The sequence below is a fragment of the Coregonus lavaretus genome (genome assembly GCF_964263955.1).
Source record: "Coregonus lavaretus genome assembly, chromosome: 3".
NCBI classification, from domain to species: domain Eukaryota; kingdom Metazoa; phylum Chordata; class Actinopteri; order Salmoniformes; family Salmonidae; genus Coregonus; species Coregonus lavaretus.
The window spans coordinates 61,465,999-61,483,184 of record NC_139990.1 but is presented as its reverse complement, the minus strand read 5'-3'; the positions used below and the strand labels follow the sequence as shown (position 1 = coordinate 61,483,184).

At 43.1% G+C, this 17,186-nt stretch overlaps 1 protein-coding gene across 2 annotated transcripts in view; it reads right to left on the bottom strand.

Moving 5' to 3' along the window:
* The window catches only part of LOC311111119 (rho guanine nucleotide exchange factor 2-like), a gene marked incomplete at its 5' end in the record, with an annotated part of 46,482 nt that overhangs the window by 13,167 nt on the left and 16,129 nt on the right, over positions 1 to 17,186 (bottom strand). For both annotated transcript variants that reach the window (XM_084153802.1, XM_084153803.1), the window contains one exon: positions 1,084 to 1,246. In XM_084153802.1, the coding sequence (XP_084009928.1) occupies positions 1,084 to 1,246 (163 nt within the window). The remainder of the gene's footprint in view (positions 1 to 1,083; positions 1,247 to 17,186) is intronic.

The window sequence follows — 17,186 nt, the reverse complement described above, 5'->3', positions numbered from 1 at the left end:
TCAGTATGGACTTCCTCTTTCTATCTCAGGCAAACTCCTCTCTCTGTCTGTTAGTGTCAGCCTGCATCATCCATACGGCTTTGTCTCCTGGCTCACTTGTTTGTTAAATAATATCTCTCTCTCCCTACCCCTCTCTCTCTCTTGACCTGAGAACTGATAACCCCTGAGGAGTCTTTTCACTCAATATGTTCTTCTCTACCTCCACCTCTTCCTTCCCCCCTCTTTCTGCTCTCTCTATCTGTCTACCCTTCTCTCTGGATCTTCCTCTATTTGCTTGCCCCGTTTGCCCTGGAGTCTGCCTTCTCCCACTCCACCCTCTCTCTCTTTCTTTCTCTCTTTCTCCCTCTCTCTCCCCCAGCTGTTCCTCCAGGCCAGTGGAGAGAGAGGCAGGCCGTCTGATCTGTGCTCCCCACACACTAACGCCATTGTCTGGGCCGGGCAGGGGAAGGGAGACGGTTCTCCTAGAAGTCAGCAGCTGATTGATTCTCAAAGGGAGGGAGGGAAGGAAGGAGAGAAAGAAGGGAAGGAGGGAGAGCAAAGAAAAACATTGAGAGAGTGCAGGAGGAATCCCCTCTCCTTTTTTAGCTCCCCTGCTATTCACTCTCTGTTTCCTTCCCTCTTTTTCTCGGTTATTTCCTTCTCTTTGGCTCATATGTCTCTTCTACCTCTATCTTTATTGACCCACACGTCCTACCACATCTCTCTCTCTCTCTTACACTTATTGTTTGAATCTTCTTTTTCTAGCCCCAAGCTCTCTCTCCTGCTGTTCTTTTGATCACCCTTTCTCTTCCCAAAGCAATTTTGTTCCACAGGGCAGCCCCCTCTCCCCATGTTCACCCCCCCCCCCCCCTTACACTGGACAGTCACTACCTCTCTCTCACACCACACACACACACAAAGAAGACAAGAAGGTCATCTTCCTAACAGTCCAATATGACAACCCTGAGGCAAGATGTCTGTTGGTCCACTGATCTGGTGACGCATCGATACATCCGATAATGTTGTTGGTAATGACATTAGGCTTTTGTCTGGGCCTTGTGAGTGTATGCACTGCGTACAAGTGTGTGCGTGTGTGGTACTCACTGGGGCAGCTGAGGGCCTCTTTAGCGGTGATGCTCTTGTTGCAGGCAGAGCAGAGGGTGGTGGCAGACACGGTGAGGGAAGTGAAGAGGTGGCCGTTGCTGTAACGCGCCTCCCGCTCCCGCGCCTCCTTCTCCCTCTCCTTCATCCGCTCCTTCTCTTTGTTCTGTAAAGAAAGAAAAATCAGCACCAACCTATGCAATCTGTTGATATTAACTGTTTAAAAGGCACTCTCACTCATCTCACACTGTCAACCGTTCTGGATATTTCACAGCTGTGAGATGCTTGTCTGTTGCTCAGTTCTCCTTATAGTGTCTATGCAGCATGTACTTGGTTTCAAATAGTACATTTCACTGGATGAGGACAGCTGGTGCATGAGGAATTGTAAATGTGATGTTTTCAGGAAAAGAGCAATAGGCTCTCTCTCCCTCCCACACACAGAGAGATTGACAGCCTGAGGACAGAGGGACGGTACTGTATTATACACTGTCTTTAATCTCATTATTACACTACAGGGCTCTCCATGCTGCCTCAGCATAACTCAAGTGCATTCAGCGTGAGAGTGTATTCAGTGTGTGTGTGTGCGCAATTGCGCATGCATGTGTCCTTGTACATCTAAGAATGTGTGTGTGCACTATGCTAATTAGTGTAAGTGTGTGTGCAATTGTGTAGGTGTGACTAAAATGTGAATGCTCTGGTGTTACTTTGCCTCTGTAATATCCAGCTGTTCCTAGCACGGTGCCTTATTTTATCCCACACATTTGAATTCCAGCCTGTCGGTCTGTGTCCAGACCAGAGCACCAGTCTATGCTGCTGGCTGTGACTCTGGCTGTGCTGCTAAGTCAGGTACCAAACTGCTTCTCACAGCCGGTGGCCTTTTAGTCCCAAACTAATCTCCTGATGTTGTGACCACAGACAAAGTAGTCAATCTTCAGTGGCTTTGTCAGGGCTCTCTGTTTTCCTTAATGCTCTCAGCTAATTATCAACTCAACACGTGATGTTACGGTGATGTTGTATATCTACTGTAGCTACATTATAGGATTTGCAGGTGCTTCCAGTAAGCTCTCAGTAAGCACTTTAAGCAATTATTTATGTTCAAGAGGATAACTCCCCCATCAAATTTGTTTTGGAAATTACACAAAATGGTATTCCATGTCATATAAGTCTTGTGCATCACCACAACTGCTAATGCTACCAAAACAAACAGAACAAAAGCTGTTTTCAAATACACAACAGGTCTATTATCTGAAATGATGCCCTTTGATACCAGTTGAACTGTATTTTCTAAAATATTGAGATGACATGATCAACAAAGCACTTTGTCAGAGTTTGTAGTAGTAGGGTAGTATTAACAGTAGTACTACACTTTTAGAAAAAAAGGTGCTATCTAGAACCTAAAAAGGTTATTTTCCTGTCCCCATAGGAGAACCCTTTGAATAACACTTTTTTGGTTCCAGGTAGAACCCTTTTGGGTTCTATGTAGAACCTTTTCCACATAGAGGGTTCTACATGGAAACCAAAAGGGTTATCCTATGAGGACAGCCGAAGAACCCTTTTGGAACCCTTTTGTCTAAGAGTGTAGACTCCAGACCCTTGACGTACACATAAGGAAAGCTAAACCTGTTGGTTTATCATGATGGGCAGCAAGGGGTTAAACCCCCTCACCGGAACATGCCACACACCTATAATGTTATCGGAAAGACGGAGAGAAAATAACTAAAGAGGGATTTGTCAGGGGTTCCTTTGAGAACGTAAACAAAACGCCTGGGGCCCCCATTGTGTGGAGCTCATTCAGGACATGTCCTCCATGGCATCTCAGGGGTATATGTAAAACACACCCAAAGGAAAGAAAGCAGATAGGTATGGAGGGATGGAGTGGAAGAAGAAGGGAGGGGAGTTCAAACCCATCCATTTACATTAGCTAATTAAAAAGGCAACCCACCAAGATTTTTATCTGAGGTGAAAATGGTGGAAAGAGACTCAAGGTTAAGGACATATAGGACACATTGACACATGCAACATGATGGTGTGATGACTAGCTACAGTTGTGACGTTGTAATGATGGTAGAATGAGGTGAGATGGGCAGGGAGACAGTTTAGGTCCAGGACACTGGGTCCACTTACAGACCCTCATGTCTAAACACACTAAGCCACATTTACATTCACTCTGTTTTGAAGAGGAAGAAAACAGGTGCACAATTTGGCACTGGGCACCAAGCCAATGCTTGGTAAATCTTTCTAAGCTTCTCGGTAGAATTAATCCATAGAGTTTAACTGCATCCATGTAGGGTCCATCATCTAGCAACTCCTATTGTACAGCATGTCTGAGGCGTGCTGGCTTTAATGGCGGTAGGATGAGCACTGCAGCAGCATGCTCTAATCCACTCTGTCCCCCGCAGAGCAGAGGTAGGTTATTAGACTGTTACCAGACTGGGTCCCTCACTCGATTATTAATGCACAGTCAGCTCCATCAGTCAAGACCACCTTATTAAGACCTTTTTCTATAGAACTGACTCTTATGCTAGATATCTGGCACACTGACTGAATTTCTCTGAATGTCCCCCTCCCCCTATCCATCGCTCTCACACACTTGCTCCATCTCTCTCCCTCTCCCGCTTTCTCTCTCGATTCCTCTCGTCTCTCTCAATCCTTCTCTCCTTATCACTCTCCTCTATAGTGGATTAACAGACTGGATTAGAATCATCTGACTCAGGGCCGATAGGGGGATGGTGTGAAAGACGAGAAAGAAAGATAGTGAGCAATAGTAAGAGAGAGCGAAAGCGAGAGAAGAGCGAGTGAGATTGCTAGGAGCATTTAATTGAGGGAAAGAATGCCACAATGCAGTTTTTGAAGAGCGGCGCTGCTGGTAAATTGTTACCAAATGGATGTAATGACTTTTTAATGAAAAGAGGGCGAGGCAGTGGGGAGGAAGATAGAAGCTGCTGTTACAGACCAGGGATTAGTAGATACTATTAAGGGGCGGATTAGGCCACAGACTTAACCTCTGCCCAAGCTTTCCAGATATCTAACCTTACTCCACTGAGGAATTTACACTGTTTGGTGGATGAGCAGAGGATAAGGCCTTCTTACCCTCTCTCTCCCCCTCTACTCAATTCAAATGTATTTATTGGCATGACAATAGCCATATCACAATTAAAATGCTAAAAAAGAACACATAAGTAAGACTTGGAAATGATGTACTATTGAGAAATGAAGTTTATTTCCAAAACGCTATATCCACAAATTTTACATGTGTTTTTTCATCATAAATGATTGCATCTAGGTACTGTCATCTGTGTGTAAAATATTACTGTTCTCAGATTTTTGATTCATAGATTTTAGATGTGTATGAAAATGTGTTTAGCTGGAATGGAATGTTTGTATCCTGTATATTTGACTGTGATATGTGGTTGTCTCATCTAGCTATCTTAAGATGAATGCGATTAAGAGCACCTGCTAAACCACTAAAATGTCAAATGTAAATGTTTTACATACAGATCTCATATTACTGTATTGAATAAATGTTTTAATTCATTTTTTTATATTGATGCCACAAATGTATCATTTGTACAATTCTTTGTAAAAAAAATAAATAGTATTTGTTACATTTGACTGTGTAAAACCTAGCAGTGCTACTTATTTCTCTGAGAGTGAGGTGGATATATAGCATTTTGCACAAAAAAACAATTATTTGTGTTAGATTTAAACAAATACATGTCTATCATTGAACAACCCCGTACCATGATTAGATAGTGGAAAAAACACACCAATCTCTTTCATCATTTCTTTAAACAATAAAAGCTAATTTACCAACATTTACAAAATGTACAAAACATTAGGAACACCTTCCTAATATTGAGTTGAACCCCCTTTTGCCCTCACAACTGCCTGAAGTCTGGACATGGACTCTACAAGGTGTCGAAAACGTTCCACAGGGTTGTGAGGGCAAAAGTTGTTTCAAGCTGGCTGGATGTCCTTTGGGTGGTGGACCATTCTTGATACACATGGGAAACTGTTAAGCATGAAAAACCCAGCAGTGTTGCAATTCTTGACACACTCAAACCGGTGCGCCTGGCACCTACTACCATATGCCTTTCAAAGGCACTTCAATATTTTGTCTTGCCCATTCACCCTCTGAATGGCACACATACACAATCCATGTCTCAAGGCTTAAACATCCTTTAACCTGTCTCCTGGATTTAACAGGTGACATCAATAAGGGATCATAGCTTTCACCTGTTCAGTCTATGTCATGGAAAGAGCAGGTGTTCCTAATGTTTTGTACACTCAGTGTATAGTGTTTTGGAATGAAACTCTATCAAAGGTATCACCCTCTCCCCTGCACCAACTCCTCCTCCTCTTTCATAGGATTCCCCTGTGTCAGATACAGTGGGGGAAAAAAGTATTTAGTCAGCCACCAATTGTGCAAGTTCTCCCACTTAAAAAGATGAGAGAGGCCTGTAATTTTCATCATAGGTACACGTCAACTATGACAGACAGAATGAGGGAAAAAAATCCAGAAAATCACATTGTAGGATTTTTAATGAATTTATTTGCAAATTATGGTGGAAAATAAGTATTTGGTCACCTACAAACAAGCAAGATTTCTGGCTCTCACAGACCTCTAACTTCTTCTTTAAGAGGCTCCTCTGTCCTCCACTCGTTACCTGTATTAATGGCACCTGTTTGAACTTGTTATCAGTATAAAAGACACCTGTCCACAACCTCAAACAGTCACACTCCAAACTCCACTATGGCCAAGACCAAAGAGCTGTCAAAGGACACCAGAAACAAAATTGTAGACCTGCACCAGGCTGGGAAGACTGAATCTGCAATAGGTAAGCAGCTTGGTTTGAAGAAATGAACTCTGTAGCAATTATTAGGAAATGGAAGACATACAAGACCACTGATAATCTCCCTCGATCTGGGGCTCCACGCAAGATCTCACCCCGTGGGGTCAAAATGATCACAAGAACGGTGAGCAAAAATCCCAGAACCACACGGGGGGACCTAGTGAATGACCTGCAGAGAGCTGGGACCAAAGTAACAAAGCCTACCATCAGTAACACACTACGCCGCCAGGGACTCAAATCCTGCAGTGGCAGACGTGTCCCCCTGCTTAAGCCAGTACATGTCCAGGCCCGTCTGAAGTTTGCTAGAGTGCATTTGGATGATCCAGAAGAGGATTGGGAGAATGTCATATGGTCAGATGAAACCAAAATATAACTTTTTGGTAAAAACTCAACTCGTCGTGTTTGGAGGACAAAGAATGTCGAGTTGAATCCAAAGAACACCATACCTACTGTGAAGCATGGGGGTGGAAACATCATGCTTTGGGGCTGTTTTTCTGCAAAGGGACCAGGACGACTGATCCGTGTAAAGGAAAGAATGAATGGGGCCATGTATCGTGAGATTTTGAGTGAAAACCTCCTTCCATCAGCAAGGGCATTGAAGATGAAACGTGGCTGGGTCTTTCAGCATGACAATGATCCCAAACACACCGCCCGGGCAACGAAGGAGTGGCTTCGTAAGAAGCATTTCAAGGTCCTGGAGTGGCCTAGCCAGTCTCCAGATCTCAACCCCATAGAAAATCTTTGGAGGGAGTTGAAAGTCCGTGTTGCCCAGCGACAGCCCCAAAACATCACTGCTCTAGAGGAGATCTGCATGGAGGAATGGGCCAAAATACCAGCAACAGTGTGTGAAAACCTTGTGAAGACTTACAGAAAACGTTTTACCTGTGTCATTGCCAACAAAGGGTATATAACACAGTATTGAGAAACTTTTGTTATTGACCAAATACTTATTTTCCACCATAATTTGCAAATAAATTCATTAAAAATCCTACAATGTGATTTTCTGGATTTTTTTTCTCATTTTGTCTGTCATAGTTGACGTGTACCTATGATGAAAATTACAGGCCTCTCTCATCTTTTTAAGTGGGAGAACTTGCACAATTGGTGGCTGACTAAATACTTTTTTTCCCCACTGTATCTGTCCTTGGCTGACCCTCAGACTATCTGGAAGCCAGAGGAGAGCTAATGCTAAAAATCTGTTGTCGACTTGTTTATTAAACTGCCTCTCCCGTGCTCCTGGCCAGTCTGAGAGGAGACCACATCACAGTGTGTTGAGTTAATCAGCCTAAGGCCTATAGGATCCATGACCCCACCACAGTCAGACGTCATCCCCCCACCACAAGACCACTAAATCTCCTGAGACAACACCCTGTCTGGCTGTACAAGCTTTATAGGATCAACTTCTCAGCGATGTTTAGACGAAGGGCGAGGGATTCAATCAAACATGTACTACGGAATGTTTGATTGTACTACGGAAACCCGCACTGGGGGAAATATCACTTTGAACTTTGTACACTGCAAAAAAGGCTATCATCACCAAACAGGATGTTGAACCAAGATTACATCGTAATACCTGTATTTTTACATCCATGTTTCAATCTAAAGCTACTTTAGACACCTGGGGCAGGTGCATCTACAGAGACGGAGTTTCCTGCTCAAGGCCATACCAGCAGTATAACAGCAGTATGTAAATCCCACCTGGGGATTACGAACCAGTATCCCTTCAGGTCACAAGCCTCTACCCTAACCTCTGACCCCAGACAGATAAGACACAGAGATAAAGAAGCTGTTAACATGCTGCTGTGGTGAACAACACAAACAACCAGCAGGTCAATAAACCTGCTATAGAGGAGTGATCAGAAAAATTCCATTAGGGCAAAGTTCCTTGTTATTTTGGATGGGGGGAGTCTAAAATGTACTCCAGGGGAGGAATTGTAGCCTTTGTCTCTTAGTGGTTGAAGAGCACCTTTGGCCAAAGTCATCCAGCCAGCCAGTGTGTAGCATAACTAATCCTTTGTTTAGTAAATTCTTATTAGACTGGCACTGGTGTCTATATAAGGTTGCATGTATTATTTTTTTTAGCTGGAAGGAAGTGACCTAATTGGTTTACTGTAAGCAATGAAGCTTGGGTATGCTGCTGGGATCTGGCTTTATTGACGCTAATGGTTAACCAAGAGGTTGGCATGACCAATAATCTAGCCAAATAGATACAGATACACAGTGCTAGGCAGTTAACATTGAGTTCTGTGTGTATGCAAAGACATATACTGAACAAAAATATAAACGCAACATGCAACAATTTCAAAGATTTTACTGGGTTACAGTTCATAGAAGGAAATCAGTCAATTGACAATTCATTAGGCCCTAATTTATGGGGCACAGCCATGGGTGGGCCTTGGAGGGCATAGGCCCACCCACTTGGGAGCCAGGCCCAGACAATCAGAATGAGTTTTTCCCCCCAAAACAGCTTTATTACAGACATAAATACTCCTCAGCACCCCCCCCCCCCCCAGACGATCCCGCAGGTGAAGAAGCCGGATGTGGAGGTCCTGGCCTGGCATGGTTACAGGTGGTCTACGGTTGTGAGGCCGGTTGGACGTACTGCCAAATTCTCTAAAATGATGTTGGAGGCAGCTTATGGTAGAGAAACTAACATTACATTCTCTGGCAACAGCTCTGTTGTACATTCCTGCAGTCAGCATGCCAAGCTCCCTCAAAACTTGAGACATCTGTGGCATTGTATTGTGTGACAAAACTGCACATTTTAGAGTGGCCTTTTATTGTCCCGGGCACAAGGTGCACCTGTGTAATGATCATGCTGTTTAATCAGCTTGATCATGCTGTCTAATCAATGTTGATATGCCACACCTGTCAGGGTAAAAGCATCTGCTAAATGGCATATTATATATATATTATTATTATCTTGGCAAAGGAGAAATGCTCACTAACAGGGATGTAAACAAATTTGTGCACAACATTAGAGAGAAATAAGCTTTTTGTGCGTATGGAACATTTCTGGGATATTTTATTTCAGCTCATGAAACATGGGACCAACACTTTACATGTTGCGCTTATATTTTTGTTCAGTATATAATAAATAGAATGGACATTACTATTTAAAGCAAATGTCAAAATGTTTTTATGCCACACATCCATTTCTGATGAGTCAGTTTTCCTGCCTCAACAATAACACTTCATATCTATCATGACACTTCTACAAAGCCTAGCATGCACTTTACTGGGCTGCCCATGACAGATGAGGTCAGAGGAGTTTCAGATGAGGTGGACAGAGAGCCATATATATTCTTCCCTTTCTAATTCTATGAAGGGTGCTATCTGAAAGCGACAGGACTCAGGAAGTCTCTGTTCCCCTTCAGACTGTGATATTGGCATCTGTTGTTTTCAGGGGACTGAACTCATGTGCAGATGCCCGAGCCATAGAGAATGTGCTCACTTTTGGACACATGATCTGCAGTCCTTCTATTAAAAGCTTCTATGAATACATGTCATTCACTCCCCAACACTCCCCTTCCTGCAACCAAACAGCCTCAGAGACTCAGACACAACAAAACTAAACAGGAAAGGGAGAAACAAAACTCACATTGTGCCGAAAAACGTAGTTTGGAAATGGGTTTGTATACACAGTCCAGCCATTTTTGTAGACACTTAACTTTTTATTAAAGCAGTTTTTGTCTCAGTAATCTGTTCTCTGCCAAAATGTCTATGCTAGTGCTTCAGTGTTGACGTCACACACAGGAAGTTCATTAAACTGATAAGGCAGTGGAGCCAGAGGAGAGCATGGAGACTGGGGGAGGTGAGTTGGGAGCGTAGCAACACTAGAGTTGGAGGGGAAGGATAAGGTTGTTCATAATCTTAGCTCCAGGGTTCTCAGACGGGCTTGTAGGCTTGTTTGACTCAGATCAACACCATGGCTTTGCGTAGCAAACCATTTTGTCCAGTCTGACTGACATGGCAGACATTTTTTCTATCATATAGCTGGATATGTAGTGAATGTAGGTTAAATAAAGAACAGTGACAACCCACTGGGCAAAAACTGGTTGAATCAACATTGTTTCCACATAATTTTAACACCAACATTCAATGTGATGACATTTAATCAATGTGGAAAACTGATTGGATTTGCAAAAAGTCATCAACTTAAGGGAATTTCATATTTTTTCCACCCAACTTTTAATCTAAATCCAATGACATGGTTAAATTTTTTGTTGATTTCATGTTGATTTCATGTTAGTTGACAACTCAACCAAACGTAAATCAAAACTTGACATTGAAATGACGTCTGTGCCCAGTGGGGAGTTCTGATCAACTAGGAATTTGAACCATAGGCCTTCTAGTAACTATAGGAGTGGTAACTATAGCATGGATGCTGTAAACATAAATGTTGATTAACCTATAACAAATAAGGGTTCATTAAAACAATGTTTATAAATGCATTAAGACTATAAATGCATTCATCATGTATTGCACATAATGTAGCTCTTAACACTGATTCAATGCTGAAATAAATGATATTGCTTTGTTGTGTTGTGTAGGCCCATTATTACTCTCCCTTAAGTAACTCATTATCCACAAGTTATTACAGCCAGACACTAACAAGCTTGGCTGATCCTTGTTCCAGTTGACTGAATAGCTGGGTGTGTCCTCTCCTCTGTTTAGGTTTCATGTATTCTTTTAGCAGACCCTCTTTCAATCCAGGGTATATTGAGAGCATACAACCTGCGTTCAGCTGTTTGATGTCAGCTCACTGAAGCGAGATCAGCGCAGTCTAATCTGAGGGTGAATAAGTGGTCAAATAACCTCAGAATGACAACACTAACTAATTATGAGATAGAAAGTCATTAGTGCACAATGGAACAGAAACACATACAGCAGATTCACAGAATATCACACAAGAATGCACTGCATACAGAAACTTAAGTTAAATCTGAAAAAAAAATGTAAACGTGACGCTATTGATATAGATAGAAATTTAGGGGGACATATGCCAGTGGTCCCCAATGAGAATATGTAAACAATCAAAAACCATTGCGCAGTCGGCCTCTATTTGAGTTGAGCCAACTAAACCAAGATGTGTCAGGCAGGAAAGACTGTCCTGTGTGTTTTGCGACATCACAGGAAAGTCCCTTTGGACTGCCATAACAGAATTAGTGGTAGTCAGCACGTGGACATACACTGGGAGAACAAAGCCCTTTTGCCTTTGCTTGCTACACAATCGGTCTGCGGCAGCCCAGGATCTCGTTCAAGTTAACCCTGTGTCGTGCGTGAAGAGCGGAGGCTTAATGGCAGTCCCTCTGTTCTAGGAGAGGAGGAAAAGGGGGGCGGATCTTATTATGGGAGAGCGTGTGCTTGCTACTGTCCCCTGTAGCAGAGAGAGAGAGGCTGAGAGAGACAGAGCCCTGGTTAATAGGCCATAAACGATGCGCGTGTCTGTTGTCTCTCTCATTTCAGATGACATCAGCCTCATAGAATGCCAAAAAACGATATCTAATGGTTAATTAAATATCCTCAGAACGACCTTTGTGAACAAGCACAGTCACCAATCGCCATAGCACGTATGAGTGACAGTAAAAAGAGTGATGGAATAGCTACACTATGAAGTGTCGCAGCTTGATGAGATCATCAGTAGCAAGTAGCAACATGGACAGTCTCTGCCTAAACCTAACAAAAAGGAGTGAAGTTATAAAGGTATACACTGTCTAGACAAATAGATGTCCTAAGAGGAGATGGAGGATTACTAACAGAGATACCTAGGAAAGAGGGAGAGGCCTGGAGGGGAAGACCCACGAGAGCAGGAGGCTGAAACGAGTGAGGGAGAAAAAGAGAGACCTAAGCAAGAAATAAATGGGCCTGGGATGAAGGGGGAGGGGGGATGGAAAGAAAAGGCAGACAGATGGAGAAACGGATACAGGGGGAAGAGAGAGAACCCCAGAGAGAGGTAGAGAGATAGAGAGTGATGTGGCGAGGAAACAAAAGAGGAGAAAGAGAATACCTGACACAGCGAGAGAGCCTAGCAGGTAACTGGATTTCAGCGTGTATTGATGGAGGAACAAAGAAACAGAGACCAGACAAAGAACACAAAGAGAGATGGAGAAACTGGAGACACTGGGGAAGAGAACTACTGGATGTATTTAGAACGCTATCCTAAGGGTTATTAAATGTATCGGGAAAATACATTGAGTGAGTGGATCCATAGTTCTCATCTTAGTGTGTATGTGTGCATTCAATACGTGCATGCATGTGTTTGTGTGGCAGCAAAGGGGAGGTAGGGCTATAGTATCTTTGTGCTGTATGTGTGTGGTAGCGGAGGAAGGTGGTCATTATAATAGCTTGAATGTGTCCATCCTTTGCATGTTCCTGTGGGTGAGGAGACTACAGATGTATGATCTTAATTTGAGCCAGTTTGCTACACCAGGAAAAGAATCCTGCAGCAACAGGAAATGTGAATTATAATGTGGATTATAATTAATGGAAATATTTTGTAGGGGTTGATACATTTTTCATTAGGGCAAATCAAGTCTGACATTTTAAAGTGGAAATTACAAACTTTAGAAGCCTTTTTAAACCTTGAATAACGTACAAGTTTATTCTCAGCACCAAAAGAGTGATCAAATTAAGATCATGCATCTGTATCAGAGACAGATGGCATCCATCATGAGGCTTAGTACACTATGACCTTGATGTGAGGCGCGCCCACACAGCTCTGTGGGAAAGCTAATGTTTGCCCCCTAGTTAGCACCAGGCTGTCCCAGGGGCACATTAATTAATAACGAGTACAGCTACACACCCACACACACACATACAGACTTAGGATCATAATTTGATCACCCTGTTGCAGGAGAACTTTCCTGCAATGCAGGACATTTAAAACGTGTAATGTATTTGAGGTTTAAAAGGCTTCTGAAGTTTGTAATTTCCAATTAGAAATTTCAGACTTGATTTTCCCTTTGCGAAAAACATATCAACCCCTACAAAAATGTATATTCATTATAATCCACATAATAATTCACATTTCCTGTTGCTGTAGGATTATTTTCCTGCTGTAGCAAACTGGCTCAAATTAAGATCCTCCATCTGTACACACAAATACTTATGGTACAATTCCTTGCACACAGAAACAGTAGAGAGAGAGTTGTTGCACAATAGGAGTCCAGTGTTTTATGGTTACAACTATTTCCCCAAGACCTTATTTCTACTACTACACCATAAAATAACAGAGGCATCTTCAGCGGAAATAAGTTTTTCATAATCAATAAACTTATTTAATCCTATCTAAACTAATTTAAAGAGCATTGCTAACTATCAACTACAACTACAGGTCATAACATAAAATGGAACACTCTTGGTTTGTGTTAGCCTACTAAACAGAGGAATCTGGGTATTTAGGGTTACTACTGTTTTCACTGAAGTATATTCCAGTTTAGTGCACCTCTTCAATTCAAAATGATGATCCCTGAAATAAGAGTGCCTCTTTGGCCGTCTGTGATGAGGATGGAGAAGAGAGGAGAGCGAGCTCAGATGGTAGGCCAGGTCCTTTCAGCTCCAGCTGTGATAACTATCTATGCCCAGACAGTCATTTGAGCATGGTCAGAGACAGCCATCACAGGCTATGTGCTAATATTCATTTATAGTAGTGACGGGGAAAAAATCTATACAGTTACATATCGCAAAATACATTTTGGACAACATTATATTTGACTCCAGCCCTAATTTATAGTCTCCTTTTATGTATTTTCCACTGATAGGTATGACTAGATAGGTTTTCACTAGGAATCCTTATTTTCAGATCAGTGCTTATGAAAGCCAGGATAATGTGATGAAGCTACAGTATTTCAGTCTGTTGGGTGGTTACTGTAGCAGAGTCAACCCAGTAGCAGCCAGACTCAGGGAGAGTGTGAGGGGGGAACTGGGGATATTGACTGGGTCATCAGGTTCACACAGGGTGCTGTTTGTTTTAAGGATCTCTCTGATGAGTTCACTTCCTGTGACTCTGGCTTTAGTTAGTTTGGGATCCCCACCGACCCCCACTCAGTCACCTCTAGTGGGGGTTTCACAAAGGTGAAATGCTAAGACTCCAAAGAAAACACCTGTAATAGAATGCTGGCTATTGCAACACCCGAACCCCCTATACAATGTACTTTACCTACAGACTACTAAGCACCCCTCCACCTGTCCTTATTTCTCCTAAATGTTTTCTTTCCTCCCTCTCTTTTTTTCCTCCTTTGTAACCACTCGCTAGCCTGACAACTCAAACTGAATTATTTTGCTGCTCTATGATCGGAGAAGAAACGTTAGTGGGGCCATGGCGTTTGGCTGGAGCTATGTGGCTGAGTAACCAGGCAAACCTGTCCCTCTCCTCTTCCTCAATCTCTAATCCTCCTTCTCTCCTGCTCTCTCACTTTATCTCCTCCCTCCCCATGTGATCTGTCCATTCCCCTACCAGTCTAGTGAGCTGCTATGAGGTGAACCCATTGTCCGTTACCAGGCTGACTGGGAGAACGCTTTTACAGCCCCCTAAAGCAACACTGTTTATACAGGTGCAGTCACACACTGGTGACCACAATGCCAGTGTGTGTCTGTGTGTGTGTGTGTGTACTTGTGAGCTGTTGACAGAAGGTGAGATGGTGTGTCCATGTGTGTGTGATTACGTCTCTGTTGGGTGTTAAAGTGTGTATGGGGGCACCCTTTTAAGTGTTTAAACAGGCCTTAGCCTCATGGGAAGAACTTTCCATGTGTAGCGGTAACCCATGAACACAAGTGTTTGTGTGCGTGCATGTATGTGTGTTGTACAGTGCATGGTCTGTTTGTCTGGCTTTTCAGAGCTCTAGGGACAGTAAGGATCCTGTTACAGGCTAGTGTGTGACTGATGCTGACAAAGAGCCTCACCTGTCCCATTTGCCTCTCCCTCTCTCCGTTCCTCTTTCTAATTTACTTCTCATTCCTCTCATAGTACAACCTTGGAGAAAGCCATTGTGGAGATGTGTGTGTTGGTGAGGTGGGCAGAGAGGGAGGTACTGTATGTATGTATGTATGTATGTATGTATGTATGTGTGTATGTATGGAGAGAGGGAGAGAGAAAAAGAGAGAGGCAGATGGGACAGGTGAAGCGCTTTGTCAGCATCAGTCACACACTAGCCTGTAACCGGATCCTTACTGTCCCTAGAGCTCTGAAAGCACAGCAGTTATTATATCACTCTATTCGCACAAATACAGTGAAAAAACATGCTACATTTACCTACATATCCCTGAACCTCATTGGTCTGTAAAAACTTAAAATGTAAGAGTTGAAACCAAGTATGTTCCCCACCAAACAAAGAAAGCCCTTGTTCATTGATACAGGCCAATTGTCTTCTTGATGAGGTAATTCAGGTTATAGGATTTGAACTAGTAAATCGGATAACCAGTCAATAACCTTCAGCTGCTCCTTTCTACTCAGACCTCGCTTGGCCTACAGTCTATCTTTCATCCCAAACACACCTTTGCCCAATCCGAACCTTAACCATTATCCAGTAAGCCCTGGACCAGCTCTCCGTCTCTTTTCTCTCCATCGCCTCTCAATGACTTTAACACCACTTCTCACTCTCACTAGGGAGCAAGGGAACCTGTCCCGTGATGTTGATGTTCATTTCCCATTTTCTCTCCCTTTCCCTTTCTTCTCTCTTCCTCTGCCCTTAACCTTCCCTCTCTATTTTTCACATGGCTGAGCGGTTCAGGCCCATTAACTGAGCACTCCTTATCCCTGGGCCTGCAGACATATGACGCATGTCCACTGTATGAGTCTGCACTGAAGAATGGCCTCTACGGCACTGTCTGAAATGGAAGCTGAGCTAGGACTGGGCCCATATAAAATACCATGAATGGAACCAACAGGTCACCATTTAACCTTAATGAATAACGATTTGGAAGCCTACATGCCACTTTGACTAGGTAGAACATAATTGTTTATATCTTTTTGGTTTTAAGAGTACATAATGACATCCGCTCACTTGTGTTTCCCCACTTGTGTTGTTGTCTGTCAGCATGTCACATACAGATGTAGGATCTTAATTTGATCATTATTAAGTTGCTGAGAATTGTCCTGCACAACAGGAAATGCAAACTTGTAGTGTATTCGAGGTTTTAAAAAAGGGGGGGGGTCAGAGTGCAGTTTTCTGAGGTCACGTGATCAGGAAAAGGCTGTTTTGAAATGATGGAGTTTAAGGCCTTGGGTTTAAGGACAGAGCGCAGTGTGTCAGTCTGAGAACTGGTGTGTGTGCGTACATGCGTGCATGCATTTCTGTGTGTGAGAGTGAGTGTAGGTCTTCCATTTAGACTCCTAGCTATTGTTCGTGTAGGCACCAACCACTGGAGCACATAATGAGAACACAAAAGGCTGATCAAACAGACACGCTAGCACTCCCCTCCTGTCTCAAAACAGATCTACGACATCACAATGCCCAATACCCGCCTACCCATTGAGCAACCCACACAAATGAAATGTGAAATGTGATTACCAAAAAGTTACCGACTGACTCACCTCCTGTCTTTCTGACTCACCCAGACACTTTCAGCCTACGCCAACTACACATTTCATAATATTAGTCTTCCAGCTAAATGTAAAACTCTAATTTATGATTCGGCAATAACAAAGCCCTAAATATATAGAATATATCTAAAGCAACTTAGGTGTGCAGTGAGTTAGTGGCACAGCAATGAGGGAGAGATGATGTGAGAAAAGACCCCCAGTCAGAGTCATTCCCCAACTGGTACAATGGAGACCCTGTGACAACAGACAAGAGCGCTTCCTCCCTCTTTCTCACACGCACAATATCCTGCTCTATCATCCGCTATCCCTTCCCAACCTCTCCAATTCTCCCTCTCATTCCATCTCTTTCACTCAAACCCCTCTCATCTTCCCCCAGGGCTGTATATGTCACAATCCCTGCTCTGTCCTGCCCCACATTCTACCCAATGATGTGCAACTTTGCTGGGGTGCATAGGGTCCAATGAACAGCAATGGAACCCCCAAGAGAAAATAAAAGAGGGCTCAGTTAAGGGTTGGGTTGTGAAATGCATGAAACATGGGACTTTTTGGCTGATCTGAATGTATGCCAATGCCAAATCTCTTTCTTTCACACATACACACAGTCCAGAAGTGTGTGTATGTGTGTGCATTTGTCTGTGTATGTGTAGACATTGAGCCCTGGAGTATTTAATATGTGACTGTCTGGCGCTGGGAGTTTGTATTGGCATGTG